The sequence below is a fragment of the Dunckerocampus dactyliophorus genome, chromosome 19 (assembly GCF_027744805.1).
Source record: "Dunckerocampus dactyliophorus isolate RoL2022-P2 chromosome 19, RoL_Ddac_1.1, whole genome shotgun sequence".
Taxonomy (NCBI): Eukaryota; Metazoa; Chordata; class Actinopteri; order Syngnathiformes; family Syngnathidae; genus Dunckerocampus; species Dunckerocampus dactyliophorus.
In genome coordinates this window covers 4,830,587-4,851,564 of record NC_072837.1, presented here as the reverse complement: position 1 = coordinate 4,851,564, position 20,978 = coordinate 4,830,587, and the positions used below count along the sequence as shown (strand labels likewise).

General features: G+C 38.1%; 2 protein-coding genes across 5 annotated transcripts in view; one reads left to right on the top strand and one right to left on the bottom strand.

Moving 5' to 3' along the window:
* fndc1 (fibronectin type III domain containing 1) overlaps positions 1-5,093 on the top strand; it is a 65,043-nt gene extending 59,950 nt beyond the window's left edge. For 3 of the 4 annotated variants that reach the window (XM_054761235.1, XM_054761236.1, XM_054761234.1), the window contains 3 exons: positions 1,437-1,598; positions 2,101-2,223; positions 3,008-5,093. In XM_054761235.1, coding sequence (XP_054617210.1) covers positions 1,437-1,598; positions 2,101-2,223; positions 3,008-3,123 — 401 coding nt within the window. In that variant the 3' untranslated portion in view covers positions 3,124-5,093. The remainder of the gene's footprint in view (positions 1-1,436; positions 1,599-2,100; positions 2,224-3,007) is intronic. The other variant, XM_054761238.1, reaches the window with a different exon arrangement.
* An 11,699-nt stretch (positions 5,094-16,792) lies between these two features.
* Positions 16,793-20,739, bottom strand: sod2 (superoxide dismutase 2, mitochondrial). Its single transcript, XM_054760981.1, has 5 exons — positions 20,582-20,739; positions 18,775-18,980; positions 17,576-17,692; positions 17,283-17,462; positions 16,793-17,206 (listed from the first exon to the last, which is right to left on the bottom strand). Exons 1-5 carry the CDS (start codon positions 20,614-20,616, stop codon positions 17,061-17,063), a joined length of 684 nt encoding a protein of 227 aa, XP_054616956.1. The 5' UTR covers positions 20,617-20,739; the 3' UTR covers positions 16,793-17,060.
* Between the last annotated feature and the right edge of the window lie 239 nt (positions 20,740-20,978).

The window sequence follows — 20,978 nt, the reverse complement described above, 5'->3', positions numbered from 1 at the left end:
ATGGCTATAAAAACATATCGCAAAGTCCTACAACAATTCTGTGGCATCCACATTTTCTTTAACTGCAGCGGTGCCTTGGTTAGCGTCATTAATCCAATCCAGAATGTCCAACTCAAACCAAAACGGACTCTAACCAAGGCAAGTTTTCCTACAGAAAATTATATAAATCAATTCCAGACACCCAAAAATGTTAGCACAAACATATTTTATAAACAATAATGATAGTTTTACATGCAGAAAATGATGCAAAAATAATTACAAATGGGAAATGAATGGACAACTGAACATTTAACATCACTTTCACCTCGTTTCCCAAAAGGAGGGGGAGGCAAGGAGATTATGCTTGGAGGGCTATCCATTTTTTTTAACTGTTACTGCACCAATGTGGCACAAAAAATCTATGCCAAGAGGTTTGTTAATGACTTTTTAACATGCACAGTTTTACATTCATAAAACATTGCCACAAACATGAAATGAAATGGAGAAATGAACATTCGCCAACTCGCCATGCCTGACGACGCTGTGTATGCCTGTTCTTTTTTTAACATTTTTGAACCAGCCTCTGTTGCCTTAAATTCGTCAACGGACTCACTCAATAAAGACATTTTCTTTGTTAGAGCTGCACGCAGCAGCCTTGCCCCTTAAACAATGTCTCCTGCTAGCTCCCGCTAGCCGATGAACCACACCAGCAAGAACTTCTCAACATCTCGGATGGTTTTTGGTCTGTTTTGTTAACACCGTTACTCCTTTCAAACATTAGCTCACTTGATTACATTGTTATTCTTCAGGATGGTACTTATTGTTGATGAGGGCTTCCAGTACATCCTGGCGAGATCGGTAACACGGATGCCATCTTCAAACTTTGCAATAACTTCCTTGTTGTATTCAGTAGTGGTCTTCACCCTCTTTGGAATGTATTCTTTGGACTCATATCGGGTTATTTAGAGTTTGTCACACTCATTTCATTGTTTGGTCTCATTGTTTGGCAACTTGATTCCGGATGCCATACATGTACTGTATGTGCCTTACAGGCTCCTGTAGCAATGTGTGAACTAATTATCGCGAGACTTTGTCTTGGGCGCGTCATCCAAGATGGCTGCTTAAACAAACCAAGCACAAATGCAGCAATTTGTTACGCGCGTCATATTGCACGCTATCCAAGTGGACGAACGCAAACAAGGCAACATTTTAGGATAAATTTTGGATGTTAACCGAAAAACATGCTAACCGAGGCGGACGTTAACCGAGGTATTTTGCTAAAATCATGTTTTTACATTATAAAACAATAATAATAATTATTATAAATGTAGCATTAATTTAAACATCACTCTCTCTAGGACTCATCCCTGAGGGACACCGGCATTGAGCTTTGAATGTATGAAATATTTACATTCTTATCTAATCTATTCTAACGCTTTTGCAATCTTGCTCCACAGGCGGAGAACCTATATGGATCCCCTTTTCTTTCCGATATAACTCCGCCCACAGCTCCTGTAAGGGCAGCCAGTACGTCAAGCGGACATGGTACAGGAAGTTTGTGGGCGTAGTTTTGTGCAACTCTCTGCGATATAAGATCTTCATGGGAGACGGTCTTAGAGGTAGGTTTGAACCCTTTTGGCACAACTACTTCTACCAGCAATGTTAATGACATCATATTGTGAACTATTCTGACTAAAAGATAAACATCAAAGGGGATTATAGGTGAAATGTATGTTTATGCTTACAAATCAGTTTGCTATGTGTGTTATGTCTTACAGATGTTAGTGGTGATGGTAAAGACTAGCCCCAAGCAGGGGAGAAATATATCTCTATCAACAATAAAACAAAAGAATCAAATGTAATGCAGTTTCAACTAATCCAATCAGTTTTTGGAGGAAGTCTTGTCTCGAAACCCTCGCCTAAGGAAATGATGGAATAGTAAACATAAGGTGAACAGAGGGCCAGAAAACATAGCAAACAAATGCAACAAGGGACATTTTATTTTTAAATTAAGTCCACCACACACTAGACAAGACTTGAAATGAACTGATAAGGAACAAAAGAAGCATAAACGTCCCACAGAAATAGATTAGATGAGCACTGTCCTTTTATCTTCTGCAGAGCCCTTCTACAGCATAGGAGATACATTTGGACAAGGAGAGGACCATTGCCAGTTTGTAGACTCGTACAGGGACGGCAGGACTGGTCCCGCATATCTCTCAAGTACTTTGCCTTCAGCTCAAGGTAAGCAGCTTCAGGGGCACATGCTGCATTCATGGCTGTCATATCTGGACCTAATTTGGACTGTTTTCAGTTTGTTTCACTGGTTTTAACCGTAGTGGCATCACTCACGTTTCTTTTATGTTTTGTTGTGTCTGTTGCAACTATCTGCCTCTTCATACAACATTTATCGGTGGTAGTCCCTGAGAATCCATCATTGATTAGCAGTAAAATTAAACGAACCAAACTGCCGTTTACGTTCAGCTGCCTAAGCAATTAACAGGAATTCTTGGTACTTATTGAGAATATATGTAATTTTAGTTTTTAAAAAAATGAACTTCTAGTGTAGGATGTTATGCTGTCACCCACCCTGTGGTTTTATAGCGAAATAAGTTTTACATGCATAAAGCAATGCAAAATTATTACAAATGACAAATGGATGGAACTTATTGTTAATGCGGACTTCCCATACATCCTGGCAAGATCGAATTCAATAGTGTTTAATTTTTTTATCAAAATGCTGGCACTCACAATTGTCTTTGGCCCCATGGTGGGTTATTTACCCGTTGCACACAATTAAAAAAAAATGCCCGGAGAGTGAGTCTTGATGGACAGGATGTTTTGTTCGGGCACGCTACTGTAAATGTACGAGTTTATTACGTGCAATATTGTACGAAAACCGAGGCAAACTTTTGGCGAGTATTTTCAACGGAAACCAAACTGAGGTGTACAAAAACCGAGGTTTGACTGTACGGTCTTGCATCATTTACCTTGAAGATGGTTACTAATTACAATATGTCATTCCCAGGATATTATCGTGCCTACAGACAGCAGCCCGTCACATTTGGAGTTATTGGCAGAAGAACATCTCACCCATTCGTAGGTTGGTATGAATGTGGGGTGCCTATCCCTGGCAAGTGGTAACACGGGGGAGGGACACTGCCAGCAACCACACACGACAAAAAAGACTTTTGCCTACCACAACACAAAAACCCATCACTTCAAAGGGTCACTGACATGATTTATCAACTTCGCTTAAATATGTTCTACTGTATATTGTTTGTAATTATGTTCTACGTTGTTCATTTTTTGAAGTAAATTCGTAACATTTACATTTATGGTATGTGGTAGGAGAAATGTTCACTTCGTAGCGGGTGAAATGTTCACTGACCGCCGCAGAAAAGGGCTGTTTCCGGAAGTGATGTCGGAGAAGGCGCAGCTCTCATCTTAGGTAGAGTAAACAAACATGACAGGATGGATGAGATAGAAGATGTTTACAGTGATTATAGCACAGATTTGAGCGATGTGCCAAGAGTTTTCGAGGTGGAAGAAAGAACTGGAGATGAAATAGAGAACTTGCAGAACATGCAATTAAGTCGTATTTATTTGAACCACCGACGATGGGACTATACTGTATGTCTGATGTGGAGGTGTCCGATGACAAAAACATGCAGATGAAAATTGGTCGCCTTCAAACACAAAATGGTAAGCGTAAATTACCTTGGAGTTGGTTATCCTTCAATTATTGTTTTAAATCGGCTTCTTAATGAGTGTAAAGGGCTCTTTGGAGCCTTGGTTATTGTGTAGTTAGTCCCCGCCCCCACTGTGAACATATCGCTGTGTATAATGCTTTGAATATTTGTCGCTATGGTAGCACAGTGTTTAGAATACTTATTTAAATAAGACACGACTTACTGTGTTCTGTGGCAACTTTAACGCCATTCTCCTCCTTTTGTCCTGTGTAGCATAGCATCAGCATAGCATTAGGAATAGCAAAATGCGTTTATACCGTATTTTCAAGCCAAATGCGTCTTGTAAAGGGGTTTCTTCATAGCAATCTTCAGTGAAATGAACGCGAGGTGGTGGTCCATTTGTCCCTTCACTGACTTGCTTCATTCACTGTAGTCTTAAGCCTCCATCTTTTGGAAAAGAAAACAAACTTACAGTATCGCTTGGGCACTGTGAACAGCCAGTGGCAACACAACATTTTGGCACGACTACTCTTTTGAAGAAAAACTATACCGAACGAAGTTGACGAGCTGCCTCTGGGAGGGTTTGATTACTAGGCGTAAGCTGAGAGCTGCGACTTTGCCAGCGTCACTTGGGAAACGCCCCTTTTCTAAGGAGCTGAGACCAAAAGGGCACCCGCCCCGTACAAAAATGTCGTTTTTACGAATTTAACATTTTAATGTAGAACATAATTACAAACAATATAGAACATATTTAAGCAAAGTTGAAAAATCATGTCAGTGACCCTTTAATCCCATTTCAGCTTCACATGAAAAGAACATAATACTTTTATACAAGCAAGTGTATCTTTGCAGTGTACTTTTTTATTAACATAAAGCAGTCTGTATATCAGGGGAAAAAGCATGTGTGTTCTTGCTTTGTATAATTCTTGTCAGCCAAGCACCCAAACAACAGGTCCATACGCAATATTATTTATCTCATCAAAGCACATTCATAATAATAGGCAATTAACTTGTGTATAGGTTTGTTAATTTTCAGTCTGAAAATTGCTATATTGTTTATTATTAGCTTCTGACAGCTACTTTATTTTTACTACCATGTTACTGTGTATGTTTTTTATGTATGCAGACCACATAACTGCTCAGGAGATTGAATAAAGGGGTCTTGGAAACCACAGCAATGAAAGATCAGCGTCATCTGACACCTTTCTTTAATTTGTATTTACTTAATCAGAGCTTGATCAAGTTCTACTTGATAAATCCAGCGGGAGATATGAGTCATAACATTTTCTTTAGCCAACTGGAGCAGTTAAAATTCCAACTAAACATCCAAAGCAACATATTGTGCGCAGATGCACGTGAGCAAGAAAAATCTCACCCTGCAGGACAAAATGTCTTTATTTTTTACCCAAACCGGGATAAAATCTTTCAAAGGGAATCAAGTTGCATTTCCACTTGCAACAAGAAATTTGTCGCTTTTACTGCTTGCACTGCTGAAAGTCTGCAGTTACAAATTAAAGGAAATACTTTGCTTGTGATGTGTCGCAGCCGCCATAAACCTGGTGGAAAATACCAGTAAATGAAAGGAAAAGCTTTGTTATGTACTTGTTGCCAATTAAATCATTACATCATGAGATTAATTTGTGGCTCAGGGACCCATTGCCCATTCCAACTAGCATATTTCAGCTGTTAGTTTGGACTTTCTGAGCAAAAGTAGCAGTAGTCAACATTCAGCAGTCCTCCTGAGCAGAAAAAGCCTGAGGCTCCTGTCAACATCCTGTCATTATGCAATCCATATATCACCAAGATACATAATATACCTCATCTATTATGATATTTAAGATGACGTTAACCAAACCAAAACGTCCAACTTGCAGTGGCATCTGCAATGCATCTGTGATGTCACTCCCCTTTGGGCAACGATGGAGAGATGAACGCTTGTTTCTGCGGTCATACTGGAGCAATTTGTCAAGACTTATGTGAATGTGAAACATTTTCCCCATAGGAAATGATGTAAAAAGAAAGAATCAGTTCCAAGGTTAAACCGTCGCTATCCTAAAACCTTAACCTTATGGTGAGTCTGTCTCACAAAAAGCCAAAGAAAAAGCAAAACTTGCAAGTTAATCCTTTGATGCCCGCTGAACTGAAGTCTTGCGCAATATGCAAGAAATTACACGACACATGACAATATATTGTAATGTACTAATTTAATTTCTATTACGTTACACTCTCCTGCACTCTGTGTGTATGCTACCGGCCCCGCCTCCACCCACCGAGACAAAGAGACTGTAAAACTGCCTAAAGGGCTCACTCCATTCATGCTGTTGTTCTATGGAACAAACGTGCCAAGGTGCTGAAACCAATACACAGAGTGAATCCTTGAGTAAAACAGACATTTTGAGGCCTGCAAAATTATTAAGTCCATTTTCATTTTCATGTAACATTACTGGCTCCTAGTGACCAGTGTAGAATACTGCATCTCACATCTTTGAATGCGTCTTCTGAATGCCTAATATTTGTATTTTTGTTCATTTTTATGCTTGAATTAGTTTGGGCCAAGAATACATAAAATGTGCTTTAATATGCATATTTTGTGACGAATCGTAGGCCCCAGTCAACCACAAAACAGCAATAAGTTATTAATAAATTCATTTTGAAAAACCGTGATAGAAATTCAATGAAGTGGCGGGGGGACGACTGTATTTTCATTATTTCTCATGGGAAGAATCCCACTATGCTCTCATTTTTACCACCAGTCAAAATAAATTTGAAGCTATATTTATATTGTATGAACTTTGACTTTATACTTGCTAAATGAATCAGAACAGACACGTCTGCACATAAGGTCCGCTGAAGTCATTTGTGAGTGTCCATTTTTTGAAGTCTGATGAGGGTGGTCTTTGTCCCTTGTGGAAAAAAATCGACCGATGACACGGACGGGAGTTTGGCCAGGACTATGACTGTCACTGATGTTGCTGTCCATATCTTTACATCTCTCCTCCACGTTCTCGTATGACTCGGTGTAGCTCAGCCAAACAATTATTAAATGGTTACAGCCTTATTCATCAACTTTATGATTATCAACACATCGCCTCGTAAGATGCTGCTATTGTCCTCTTGCCAAGCTGACATTTATTTGCACTGACAAGGCACCGAAACATCAGCTGTCAGCTATTTTCCAGTATGTGTCAGAGCCTCTGTAATAGTTTTCATGCACCAAACTGAAAGTCAAGGTCTGTGCATGCAGCAAAACAGATCTTTTACATAAAAAAGGCCAAGAAGCCACGCTAGCCTGATTAAGTCCAGGCCTAGCTGACTTTCCACACGTGGTTCAACTGTACTTTTTTTCTCATCTGTGCCAGTAAGCCTCTTTTTTACTTGGCGCCAGATTTAAAAGCACCTTTCCACTCCACACAAGAAATGTGTTTCATTACAAAATGACTAAGAGAAAATTAACAAACACATGTAATATACTTAAAAACATTTTAGCTGATTAGCTTTGCTCAAAAACTTCCAAGTAGGTAAGAAGCAATTGTATTTATTAATTTGATTTTATGAACGGAGTGAGGCCTTTTGTCAGTCATACAGTCTCTTTGCCTCGATGGGTGGAGGCGGGGCCAGTAGCATACGCACAGAAGTGTGTAACGTAGTAGAAATTAAATTACTAAATTGCAATATATTGTCAGATATTTTTTAGGCAGGAAGTAATTTTATTTTTAATTTGTATTAATTATATATTTACACGTTTTTAAACCAGATTAACTTTATTCTATATATTTAAAAGCAGATTTTTCATTTATTTCACTTACATGAAAATAGATATTTTTTAAATTATGTATTTCATAATTTCACAGACGTTTTTTTTGCTCCAAAATCGCAATGTAGAAGGAATTTTACTTTATTTGCAAGTTAACATGACTATTTCTATTTAGAGTAATATAGTTTTATTTATTTATTATATGTAATAGATTTTGTTTGCTTGGCTTTTCAAACACTAAATGAATAATTTATTTTTAATTTACATGTAAACTGTAAATATGTACAGGTATTACAGTATGTTATATGTTTAACAGTATTTTATTCTCAAAACCTACTTGGATGGTGCTGTTTCATTTAAATGTTAACCACAACTATTTTATTAAATTGTTACATTTTTGTTTATCCATCCATCAACTTTCTATGCCGCTTATCCTCACTAGGGTTGTGGGACATTTTTATTTAATTTTTTAAAATTTCACAAAAATGTATACATTTTTTAATATATTTTTTTAAATTAGCTATTTCATTACCTAAAAAGGTCTGTTTAAAAACTATAGCTTTCATGTAGCTTTTATCCAGTCTTTAAATTAAATTTAAAAGAGAGAACAAAAGCTTATATGGACAATCCCATAATGTCATATTGTGTATTCAATTGTTATTGTTTCCTTTTGTACAGCCAAGCACATGGTAAGTAATAATTAAGCAATTTACATCCGACATTTTGTTTTTAGTCTTTCATTTCATCTTATTGTTTAAATCAAAACATAAAGTCCAAAATAGTCACATAAATCAACAATTCATGATATCACCGATGTGATTTATTTTTACTTGACCTCCTGAATCTCTCTCGACTGTACTTGTTCTGTTTTTTGTCAGCTTGTTTATGGACATTTTAGGGATTTGTGCACTTTTGATGGCTGACTACTAATCTTTTTGCATGCGTTCATTCGTTGCCGTTCATACTCCTTGTTGTACAAAATTTACACCTCTTGTGTGCGTTCCCAGCGCGTGAGTCACTTCAACACAACCACAAAGTTGTTCATGGCTGCTGCTGCAAGCGAAGGAAATCGTAACGTCCAAGACAAAATCTCTGAAAACACTTCCAAAGATGAAGATTTAGTACACTGGATGGATACAAAGACCACACATGTAGACATTAAAATGTGTGGTTTAATAATTACTGCCATTTCATCGCGCTGCACATTTCAACAAGGTCATATTAGAAGGCTGGCACAGAAGTATTAATAAATTATGACAAAAAAAAAATTTTTCTTTAATGATTTTTGAGTTTCCGCCATTATTGAGTTGGCTTTAAAATGTTGAGGCATCTGGACACTCAAATTGTTTTGACTCAAGTGGATAAAAAAATGTATTAATAAAAAACTACACTGATGTGGTCATAAAGGCATGAACCTATTTATGTGGATAACTCATCAATTTGGCCAAATTTGTAAATGGCTAGAGGAATAAAAATGGTTTAAAAAGGATGTATTTTCACTTGTAATATAAATGTAAAAGCTGAGTGTTATGATGAAGGAAATTGTATTTTTAAAAGTATATATAATGGAATAGCTAATTAGCTAGCATAGATAGACAGATATTATGAGAAAGTTCTTTGTATATGTCAATGGACTAAACCAGTTATTGATCGCAGAAAATTAGATTTGGACAGTTTTGTGGTGTTTATTTTAAAGTAAAGTCTAAAAAGGCTTTCTTATTAGCTGGGTAGCTAGTTAATTAGCACATATTTTCCTAGAAGGTTCTTTCCGGAAAAGATTTGCTCATTAATCTGCTTGCTATCTTGGTGACGCATATAAAAAAAAGGAATTATGTTATATGACTAACTGCTTTATGTTGTTTAAATGGAAGTACAAATTTGAAATGCGAAGCTGGCTTGCTTATTAGCCGCTAGCTAATGAGCTAGCAGAGACAGAAAAATATGGAGGAACTCCCAAGCCATCTTTCTTCTATAATTGGTTGTTTTCTTACAAAATGTCCCTGACTGACACGTTTATGTTTTGGATTGTTTATGTTTTTGAACCTTCTCCCAGTGGTGTCTGCTTTTAACTGCATGGTGTTATATGGTTGAGGAAGGACAACTTGTTCAACAAAAAAAGGTTAGTATACCTCCTTTCCCAGTTTTCAAAGGGAGTGATTTGTTAAATATGTGCTTTGTTGCGAGCCTATCAACAAGAAATATGCAAAAGCTTAATCTTGTCATAATCAAAACCTGCCTGTGCCAACTTTCTCATATGTGCTCTTACTTCATTGGAAAAGTCCCTGCTTAACCTGCTAATCCAAACAAAATGTTGGCAGGTGCATCAGCCCTTTGTCATGTATTGTTTTTCTACTCAGCCTTAAGTGCAGTGTTGACTTCTCAAATAAGATCTCTTTTTATGACACCACTAGAGCATAGTCACGCAATAATATTCCAAACAAAACGTCAAATTTGACCCATAACGCCCTACGTTTCTGTTATAAGTGCGAGAACCTTCTTCCAGACAGGCAAAGAAATCAAAAAACGGCCTGCATTTCTATGCAGCAAAGACGGTAATCAGCTTGATGCTTGCGGTTTGTGTATGGCAATTTCTACCATTTAAATACATCTGCAAAGACCAGATTTATATACACGCGGCGAGATGGTGACAGATGTGGGAGAGACAGGAACACAAGTACTTCCTTCTGTGGCTGCAAAAGGCCTGTCATAGGTCTGCAAATAGAGTGCCCTCAAACAATATAGAGCACAAGTGCACACAATAAGAAATCATCACTGGGTTTTAAATCCATCTTTATATATCGTCGTCCCTCGCAACATCGTTCCCTTAACATCTCGTTTATATCTCGTTTTTTCAGAAATGAGTTAATGATCACTGTTTTGTGGTATACTATGGCCTGTTATTAGTCAAAATATTGAAATAAAACTGATATGTAGTATTCTGGTCACTAGACGGCAGTAATGACACAAAACGTTGATGAGACCTTCCCATTACATTACATTACCTTAACACTGCATGACGTCAGCCATGGCATGACCGACATGATAGAGTGGAAAAAAGTTCTCCTCCCATTCTGTGTGGAAGTGGTAGGTTTTTTACTTCATAAGTATAGAAGAAATAAATTGCAGGCTTTGTAGCTTGCTAGCTAGTGGCCGTCTCAAGTCAGTCTGCAGCGTAAGAGTTGTGCAACGTGCAGCTAACAATTAGGAGTGTAAAGGTGACTATAGGCGTGCTATTTCATGTCTACGGGACTCTAATAATGTTAAAAATCGTATTTAGAAAGTCATAAATAGTCTTTCTATGCTCAAATTATGAAAATATTTCATTTACTAACATTGAATCCTCGCGGTTGGGTTTGGAAGCAATTAACTGCTATAAACGAGGGCCGACTGTATATCAATATACAATCGTAATTCTTGTTTTTTAGGCAATCTGCGATAGCACTGCATCCACTATGCCTCATTGCTGTAAGCTTCGGATCATGAGCTGATCATTCCCATCATATTTGTATGTATGGATTGGCCGATCCTCAAAGAAATTTGCGCCGATTTTCTTAATTTTCTGCATGCTTATTGGATTCATCATCTTTTTTGTGTGTTTAATAATTTCAATATGGGCCAAAAATGGTCTGCCTTTCAGTTTTACTAAAAGTGCAACTATCTAATTAGACCGTTGGTACATTTCTGTCATTGGTGGCACAACATTACATTACCACATCCATCTTTTTAAAAAGTACAATAATCATCTTTGTGAAGAATTTGTGCAAGTAGTTGATTGTAAATATCACCTGAGGAATGACCTTGTGACCTTGTAAAATAGCTGCCATGCTACTGCAGGGGAAAGACTCCAGTGTGCTATTTTTCAGTCATAACTTGCAGACATAACAATACTCCCATCCAAAAGTGACTGTTGGACTAGTGTGTGGTGAGAGAATGGAAAGAGAAGGAGACCCAGATGGTGGTTCTGACTCAAATGAGAGGATTTAGTGTCGACAAAGGGTAGAAATGGCAATATGAGAGTGTGAAATTAGCTACGTTTTTTTCTAAGGCCTATTAGCCACCTTTCACTGCCAATGTTGCATCTGTTTTGGGATACTGCCTGGAAAAATCCCCTAGTAGAGTGGGTATTGATCCCTCATACAAACAGCAAAATGAAACCTATGACTCCAACCTGTCCACAACCATACGGTACATCCTATGGTTTTAGGCTCTACTGTTCTTTAAATGTATAAATCTTCAGTCTACCCTTCATTTTTCCACAATACACTAACACCTGTTTTCACCCAGTCATCATTTCCATGCTGATTTCAGCTCCAGCTTTTTCATGTGACAGACAAAGAAACAAAACAGACCACAACAATGAAAAGATCCTGAAGGATTCTTGCACCATTTGTTCTTTCGAGCATGGTCACTTAATTAGTCTGTCAGATGGGAGCCAACAGACTTCCACTTTTTTCAAAGAGCGTGAACTTTATGTGGACAGTGAAGCCTACTGTGTATCGGGATCAGAGGAATGGTTGGCTTTGATGATTCTTGTGTCACAAAGGTCCAAAAACAGCGCTTTGATGGTTAAGCCAGGACAATGAGTTGGTGAAACACGTAAGTTTGTGGTATTTTTTCTTAGAAGACACTATGTGAGACGAATTTGTTTATCTTTACCATTATGTGCTAAAATCTGAGCTATACTTACTCGAATAATCTAAATAATTTGCCAACAAGATCGTTTGACTATCCAAAACCCGATTTAACTTGTTCCAAATATTTTGGCAAGTCACGTTTTCTTTTTGCTACTTATTTATCCTTACTGATAAGAATTTGTTATTAGTTATTTGTATTTTGTCCGCTCATATTGTATAGCTTTCCCGCCATTGCTCCACTGTTGGCTGAAATGCAGATAAGGGTTCTTTGACAATTGCATTATTATTTTAAAGGCCAAAAAGAGAAGATTTTTTTTTTTTTAATCACCTGGAGCAAATTCAACGAGACATGAAAAAATAACATTTCTACATTTTCCATCCTATATCATATTTACATATAACAACAATCTTCCACGTTAATTGCTGAAAATGTCAATAGCTGTTTATTTACTCCACTCCAGAGCTTATCATGCATTTATTTGAAGTGAGGCGTCTATTTGAGAGGAGGCCTTTATGAGTAGAAATGCTTTTGTAACACCGTTTTTTTCCCCCCCGCTTCCGATTCCCCATGACAAATACTGTAGAAGCGCCAGCCTCAGAAAGCTGTATCTGTTCAAGTTTGCACTTGCGGCACGGCTGTGAGACCATGCTTACGTGTATTTTCTATACTGAACTGAACCGTACAGTGGTGTGAGAAAGTGTTTTTCCTGATGTCTTATTTTTTTTTGCATGTTTGTCACACTTAAATGCTTCAGCTCATCAAACAAAATTCAAATATTAGTCAATGACAACATAACCGAACACAAAATGCAGTCTTTAAATGAAACTTTTTATTATTAAGAGAGAAAAAAGTCCAAACCTACATGGCCCTGTGTGAAAAAGTGATTGTATCGGAGTGCCAATATCGAAGATTTTAGATGCCTAATATCCAATATGACTATCGGATCTGGACACCTCTAGTAATTACAGCTAGGAAGTGGCACCACAGGGCCGTCCTGTTATTAATTTAAAGTGTCTTTTAGAGTGAAATACTACTTTCCTTTTTGTTTTTCTTTCTACTATCTGGCACCATCAGCCCTGAGTAAGCCTTTTAAGTACACCTGGAAGCGAATGGGGAAAATATTTTCCCTTGAAGGACGGAATGGAAGCTATTTGTTACTAAAGGCAGCCAGGTGACACTGCTCGTATCCAATATGGCCGTCAAGGACGCAGTGCCCTGCATTCGAGGGCGCCTCACTGCCTTCTAAATATTCAGCGTTTTGGGTCTTCTCCAGTTGTTATTCACTTCTTTTTAGCCTCTTTCCCATGACACATCCATTAGCCTCCAGCCAAGAGCTGCTGTGCACTGGCAGCGCCGACAGGCCTGCTGAATTTTGACAAAAAAATCCATCCGCTACCATGATTAAATCCAAGAGGAGTCTTACTTCCAAATTCAACAGGCTCGTTTGATCAAACGAGTAATACAGAAAGAGAGGAGGTTGATTTTGAAACGAGTAAAATACACAGGCAAGGTGTTGGGGTTACAATAACTTGTTAAACTCCCATTAGCACCAATTTAAATGTGCAATTATTGGTAATATTATGCATACAAAGAGTCCTTAAATGATTCCAGTGTAAACCCACATGACCCCAAGTCTGCATAGTTTTAGCACGCTGCTGTCTGAAGGACATCCTTAATGTTACATAACTGCAAAGACCTAACCATCCATGGTTACACCCTCTTGTAAAACAACCTTTCTTCTCTTTCTCAGACAAAGTACTAAAGTGGTGAACTGTTAATGTTTTAGAAGTGGCACATAAAATGCACTATATACAGTGCAGCTTATAGGCCACGGTTCTATCTAAAGCAACAATATGCAGCAATTGTTAGTACCTTAAAAGTATATAGCTTCATTAATCAGTGTTGATGGTACACTGGTGTCTCTGTGATTGCCAAGGTAACCCCATGTCAGCTACTTAAGCAGTCCGGACATTTCTCATTTTGTGTTAGTGCTAGTTACTGTTTCAATGCAACTTCTGCCTTCTTTGTTCTCACTTTTTCTTTGACTTATTCCAGAAGAGGCGCCAGTTGCGATAAGTATGCATCTTCAGTCACGGCACACCTTATTTTGTTACGTGTTTGACAGTTATTAAAGGATTTAGGATGGCATAGTTTTATTCGTTTCACTGTACATGAGTTTGGTTTGTCAACAATGCAGTATTTCACTTAAATATACTGTACAGTGGGATCAAAGAAAAATAGAATAATGTTCCCTTCATCCTTAACATTAAAATATTTGACTGCTATTATTCATTGTTTACACCACATTGCTAATGCGCAGGCTATGGGATCACTGCAGGCACACAAGAGGCGGCCACGGCTGCATAGCATGCTAGCGAGCTAACTAGATAGCCTCCAATTTATTTATTCTAAACTTAAGAAAGGGTTTCAAACGAAGTGGGGAAGAAAGACAAAGTAAGAAGCAAAAAACTTACCACTTCCACACATAATGGGAGGAGAACTTTTCACTCTGTCATGTCGGACATGCCATGGCTGACTACATGCATTGTGATGGTTATGTGATGTAATGTTTCATCAATGTTGTGCGTCATTACTGACACCTAGTGGCCAGAATGCTACATATCACAGTGTTCTCCGATGTGTTATTTGATCTCTGTTCACCAGTGTACATAGTTTGTATATCAGATTTGCCTGAAGGCAAACGTAAATAAATCTGTCACAAACAGTACACAGACTGCACTGAAGTGACTGACAATGCATTTGTCAAACCTACAAAAGACATTATGTCTTAGTAAAAGAAATGACTTCCTGTTTTATATGCTTTTCTCTCTGCAATCATAAAAGTGGATGTTTTAAATGAGAAACAAAAGTATTTCTGCAGCTTTTGTGTGTGTAGTAATGCAGGCCATAAAGTAAAATATTAGAAAGGGGTGGACACGCACCCTCATACCCACAATGACTGTAAAGTCAGTCAGAATAACACAAAGCCAAATGTGAGTCTCCTATGCCAAATTAGGCAATTAAAAAGCTATTAAGAGCAATATTTTTTAATGGTACAAAGAGGTCAGGTATCGTAATTAGTGTGAGGAGACAGCACTGAGAAAAACAGGAAGAAAAGGGAGGAGAGGCACATTTCAGAGATGAATTAAACTCCATAACTGAGTCATTTCCTCAATATTTTCCTTCTGCAGAAACTTTATCTTTAGAGAGGTCCGTTTTTTTGTGGAAAAAAGGAAATCAATTGGGCACGCCTGTATTTCTAAAGCAAAACTAGGCCACGTTTAGACAAACCATCATCCCATAAACGGCTGTGTTTGTCATTTTAAAGGCTTTTTAAATTCTTGAAACGGACAATGAAGAATTGGAAGCGCTTCAAGAGCAGCCAGAGCTGCCTCAAACTCAGACTTTATGTACTGCATATGATTCATGCATGTAATCAAAATTGAGTTTGTATTTTCATGATTCATATTACACTACTCCTTGAGGTAGGTTTCACAATGTGGTCAACACGTGCTTGCTCCATCCACATTGTGAAACCTACCTCAAGATCTTTGGAATGTGACATTCCCACTGGCAAAACCATCAGTCGGAATCAGTGCACACACATGAGGAACCAGCTGGGAGCCATTTGTATCGCTAGACCTGTCCTTGATTGATACGTTTTTCCATAACCAAGTGTAATGAACCAAACCAAAAGGGACACACACACACACACACAGTTCTTTGAGTTAGGGTGAAAAGGTTATGTAAATGTAATATTTGAAATCGATAGCAAAGTGTTAATGCCATATTTAGGAATTTTCAATATCTGTTTTTATCGTTTTATGCTAATATTTTTTAAAATACTGTGCTTAATACTGAACACGAGACTCTACTACTACTACTCTGCTACTGCTCAGTAACCTTAAGACAACACTGCCCTCTTATGGACAAATGTTTAAACACATCTGAATTTTACAAATAAAAATCTCTTAAGCTTGTCTACTATAACAATAATACAAACAGTTAAAAAAAGATTAGTACATTTTAGTTTTATTGGTCAGGTCTGTATTCTTTGTTAGCAAAATATGTTTAAATTCAATAGGTTCCAATAAACACTGGTAATTCTTTTAACCCTTTTATTTGGGAAACAGGCAGGAAAATCGACAAATCCATCCACTCTCACTGCACTTGGCATCTGTCACTGAGGGGATGGAATATAAAACACGTGAATGACATTAAAGCCCAATTCTTTTTTTAGGAACTGGATCATGCAGCAATGCCACCATTGCAGCATTTGTATTATAGAGTTGGTGTTGCCCTTTACCACTTGTTATTGTCATTTCCGCCTTTGGCCCACACTTTAGGTATTTGAGTATAATCAGCATCTAGTTTATTTATTATAAAACACCATACTGAGGTTTGGTTGTTTGCATTGTCATGAGCATTAGAAGAAATTAGCTTGAATGTTTCCATAAAATGTTATATCAGAAGCAGACATTTCTTTATTAATAATAGACAAACTAAGGACACTGCTAAAAGGTGTCTTCTAAGGAGCAACATTTTATACATTGTAAAGCTTTTACTCATTACCTCTACACCAGCAGTTTTATTGGAACCAGAGAGAAGCACACTGAAGATTATTAGCATCCTTTGAGTAAAGTAGCAATGAGCATGAACGTTTCATGTTGCAGCAGTGTGACGCTGAAGGATTTCCTTTGTGTCAGGTTGTGAAAAGCATGACTAGTTCCAATCCAAGTCATATCATTTTATTATTAGACAAAAACATGGATCGCGATTAAATGAACTGCGGCATAACTGTGACATGTTCCTGATTACATCATGGCATGTACAGCAGCCAGGATGCAGCAAAGACGGCAGCTTTTGATGTGACAAGTGAGCTTATTTGTGCGCTTTTTGACCTTGTGCTACTTGCTATGCAAATGAACACTTCAGGGTCTAAATACAAAACTTTTCAATCCAGGAGCAGGCCAGTGTGGTATGTTATGGATGGGCAGAGTCTATTTCTTGGCAATCTGGAGACGCTCGCTCACATTCTCCCAGTTGATGACGTTCCAGATCGCCTTAACATAGTCTGGCCGGACGTTTTTGTACTGAAGATAGTAGGCATGCTCCCATACGTCGATACCCAGGAGGGGGATGAGACCTGAACGTCAAACAAAGTTTATGTAGCAACTGACAAAAGATGACAGTGAGTAAAGTCTAGAGTTACGAAAACTGACCTGTGGTCCCCTGAAGAGGATCCTGGTTGGCACAAGCCGCAATGCTAAGTCTTCCGCTCTGCTTGTCAAAGCCCAGCCAACCCCAGCCTGAGCCTTGCACCGCCACTGTGGCAGCAGACATCCTCTCCTTCATCTTCTGGAAGGAGCCAAAGTCACGCTTGATGGCCTCCATGAGCTCGCCTGTATGGACACAGACAATGCTACTTAGAGCCAAGGACAACACAGCAGTGAGGTCACAAATGCTACTGTGACAATGAGAGGATTGGGCTAAAACGCTATGAGGGACATTTTACCTTGTGGCTCGCCCCCACCATTAGGAGAGAGGTTGGTCCAGAAGATTGTGTGATTAATGTGACCTCCCCCGTTGAACTTGAGAGCAGGCTGAAGGGCAACCTGTGTTGTCACATCTCCTGAAATACACCAGAAAAACACAATGGTAAGTGAAACATCTGATTAATGCAAATATACAGAAACATATTTTAGGAATTGGGTATTAAATTTGAAATATATGTTTATTATTATTAATTTTACAAAACATTTCATCATGCTACGAACTAGTTGAGACTGAATAAACAGCGCCTCCAATGGTTGAAGCGTAGTACTGCATACAATTTATCATCGGTCAACAATCAATTCCATTCAAAATCTTCCAAATTCCTAATCGATTACGCCCTCTGTATAAGGCATATATTGACTAGTATAGTGGAACCTCTGACGTCAAACCCCTGAAATTGTACAAATGATAATCTGACATTTCCAGGGAAAAAAATGCTGCACAAAAATCCAGTGTCTACATTTTTATTGTTTACTGTTATTTTTACACTTGTATGACAGTTAAAAGGGTGAAAATGTTACCCAAAACCTTACCTGCACATGTAATAATAGGTTTTATGATGGCGATAGTTGAGGCCTACAACGGATTATTTCCACTACTATCATTTCTGATGGAAAAACAAACAAAATGGTCAAGCAGCAGCCTGGAATGGAATGTGTTCACTGTTCAAGCTTTGGCGGCTCCACTGTATTAATGATTGATTCAATGCTCGTGATGTAGTTCATGTGTGTTAGGGATGTCCCGATCCACATTTCACGATACATTATTTATTTTTTTAAATAAGCTTTTGTTACAAAATGAATTTGTGGAATTGAATATTGTTATGAAAACGGTTAGAGCAGCACTAGCTGCACAGCAGCCCGGGCACAGTGAGGCGGAACTATAACTGTAGCTACGGAGCTGAATATCCAATGTCCAACTTGAAGCTAACTTCACCACCGACATGTCTGCATGATGGTGTTGCATTTTCTTCTTGCGGATGGCAGGAGTCGCTTTGAAGCGCATTACCGCACCTACCATGTCTGAGTGTGGGCCAGAGTTGCAAACATTATACCGCCCGATCTCGTGGCGGAAGCCAATATTATCCGATCTTCAAAATACAGTGAATGAGCAGCCAATCCCGATCCTGGATCGGGACACCTCAAGCATGTTTAGTACCTTTGGCAAGTGCTTCCTGATACTTCTCCTCTGTCACATTGAGGTTGTTGACATATGTAGCGTGGTGCTTGCTGTGGTGCAGTTGCATGATCTCTGCATTGATATGAGGCTCCAGGGCACCATAGTCGTAGGTTAGGTCAGGAAGTGTATGCTTCTGCCTGGACGCGGCTACCTGGTGTATGGCTTGGCTGACGCTAGCAGCACATCTGGAAAGAAGAAGATATAGCTTAATGTGTGATCCCACATTACCATACTTTCACGTCACCGAAGCCCATTTTCCACCAAAAGGTCACTGTTTCCGGAGCTAAAAGGTTCCTGTTGCCAAAGTGACTAGGGTTTCAGGTGGGCGATACTACAAATGATGGTATCGATCTGATATCTTGGCCCGGTTTTTCAAAACTCTGTTATTTTAACCACTGGTTAACCCCTAACCACCAGTTAAATTCTTAACCCGCTGTTAGCTAACCGACCGTTAAATATGCGCTGTTCAAAACATGGTTAGTCACGTCGTTAGTTAACGTTACCGTCAAAGTTAACTGCGTGGTTGACGTCACTGGTCAGCGCCAATATATCCCGCAATTCCTCATTTTGTTGACTTCCGGTTTAGCGAAACAATTTAACTAATTAAAAAAAGACATTAAGCAAAAATATTTTAGTTAAATATATTATGAATTAAAGTAAGCAATATTTAACATAGTTTCCAGCTTTACAGCAAAATGAACCTCGGGCCCTACACAGGATACCGGAACTACTTAACCAGCCTTCAAAGTAAGAGCCCAGACGTGCTTAACTTAAAAATGTGGAAATTGTATTCTGCAACAAATGAAGTTAAATGTTTTACGAATTAAAACAAGCAAGCAATTTATGAACGACACAATTAAATAAAGTTTTTTAACTTTTTAACTTTTATGTCAAGTTAACAGTTGGTTAAAGTTAACTGAGTTTTGGACAACAAGATAAAGGCACCTTTAAAGTTAACGGTTGGTTAAATCTACTTAACCAGTGGTTAAATAAATAACCGAGTTTTGAACAACCGGGCCCTGATCTTTTGACTGGGATATTTTTCAAGATTGTGATTTGTTGATCATGATTATAATCAGAATAAAAACACTGGAAAAAGCTTTTAGGGAAACACAAATATATACATATGAACACACCATTGGTGAACAATAATATTTAAAGCAACAGTGTCAATAAAATTATCAAATTATTCCCTATTCCCATTCAATTGTTTGAGAGTCAAAAATGCAAAAATAACTAAACAAAAGCAAAAACAACAATTGGCTCTCATTGAAATCTTTTAGCCTCCTGTGTCCAGAAATGTATTCCTTGAGTTTGTACACAATATAACAACAAAGGTATATACACAATATTTGTACAACACAACAAAACACAGACATTTGTGAAAATAAACATACAAGAGAAGTAAAAATATAGCTCTCACACTAGTACTGAGCCAAGACCGATACTACCCATGTATCGATAATATCGATACTTGAATCGATCTGCCCACCTCTCATAATGTCTCGTGTCTCAGATGCTACTTATACCAAAGTTATTGGGTTTAGAATAAAATGAAACCGAATTATCTGTGAATGTTCACAAATGTTGCCTGAATACATCATTATATGCCCAATGATTAAGACTCGTGTGTCACTTTAAATTAGTGCGCCACAAACTAACCTAGCCGAGCAGCTACAGTGGGTTAGCATTAGGCTAAGACAGCTAGCTACAGCTATAAGAATGGCTAACTCACCAGTGTAAAATGTGAGCACCCATACAGACTCGTGTAATATTTCAGATTTACCTGCGTATCTGACCAACTCTGCAGAGCATGTTCATGACGACGTAATCACGGCAGAGTTGATCCTTTCTGCTGAATGAACGCTGTCCTTGAAGTGGACTATTTCAACTTGACAGTTCATGCGACCGTACCATTATCACTATACGGGGGGGCTTAATCTGTTGGACTGTCGGAGATATTTACGCATAAATTAAAACGGATTTGTCTAGTTGGATTGATTTTGTGACTCTATAAACACATTAAGCCATATCCAAACAGCATTTTTCGTAAAACGTATTGCTTAGTGAAATAAAAAAAATATATGTAAATATATATATATATTTTTATTTTTACACACAAACTAGGTCCAACATCAAATACAACTTGGAGCACCAAACTGATTGGTGAAATTGTAATATTG

Bases quoted from the DNA above. Each gene is read 5' to 3' on its own strand.
- sod2 (XM_054760981.1), bottom strand. From the start codon at position 20,616: ATGAACATGCTCTGCAGAGTTGGTCAGATACGCAG. The intron at 17,463-17,575 runs GTAAAATGTCCC...GTGTCCATACAG, and splicing joins TGGTGGGGGCGAGCCACAAG to GCGAGCTCATGGAGGCCATC. The intron at 17,207-17,282 runs GTCAGTTTTCGT...TTTGACGTTCAG, and splicing joins TCCTCTTCAGGGGACCACAG to GTCTCATCCCCCTCCTGGGT.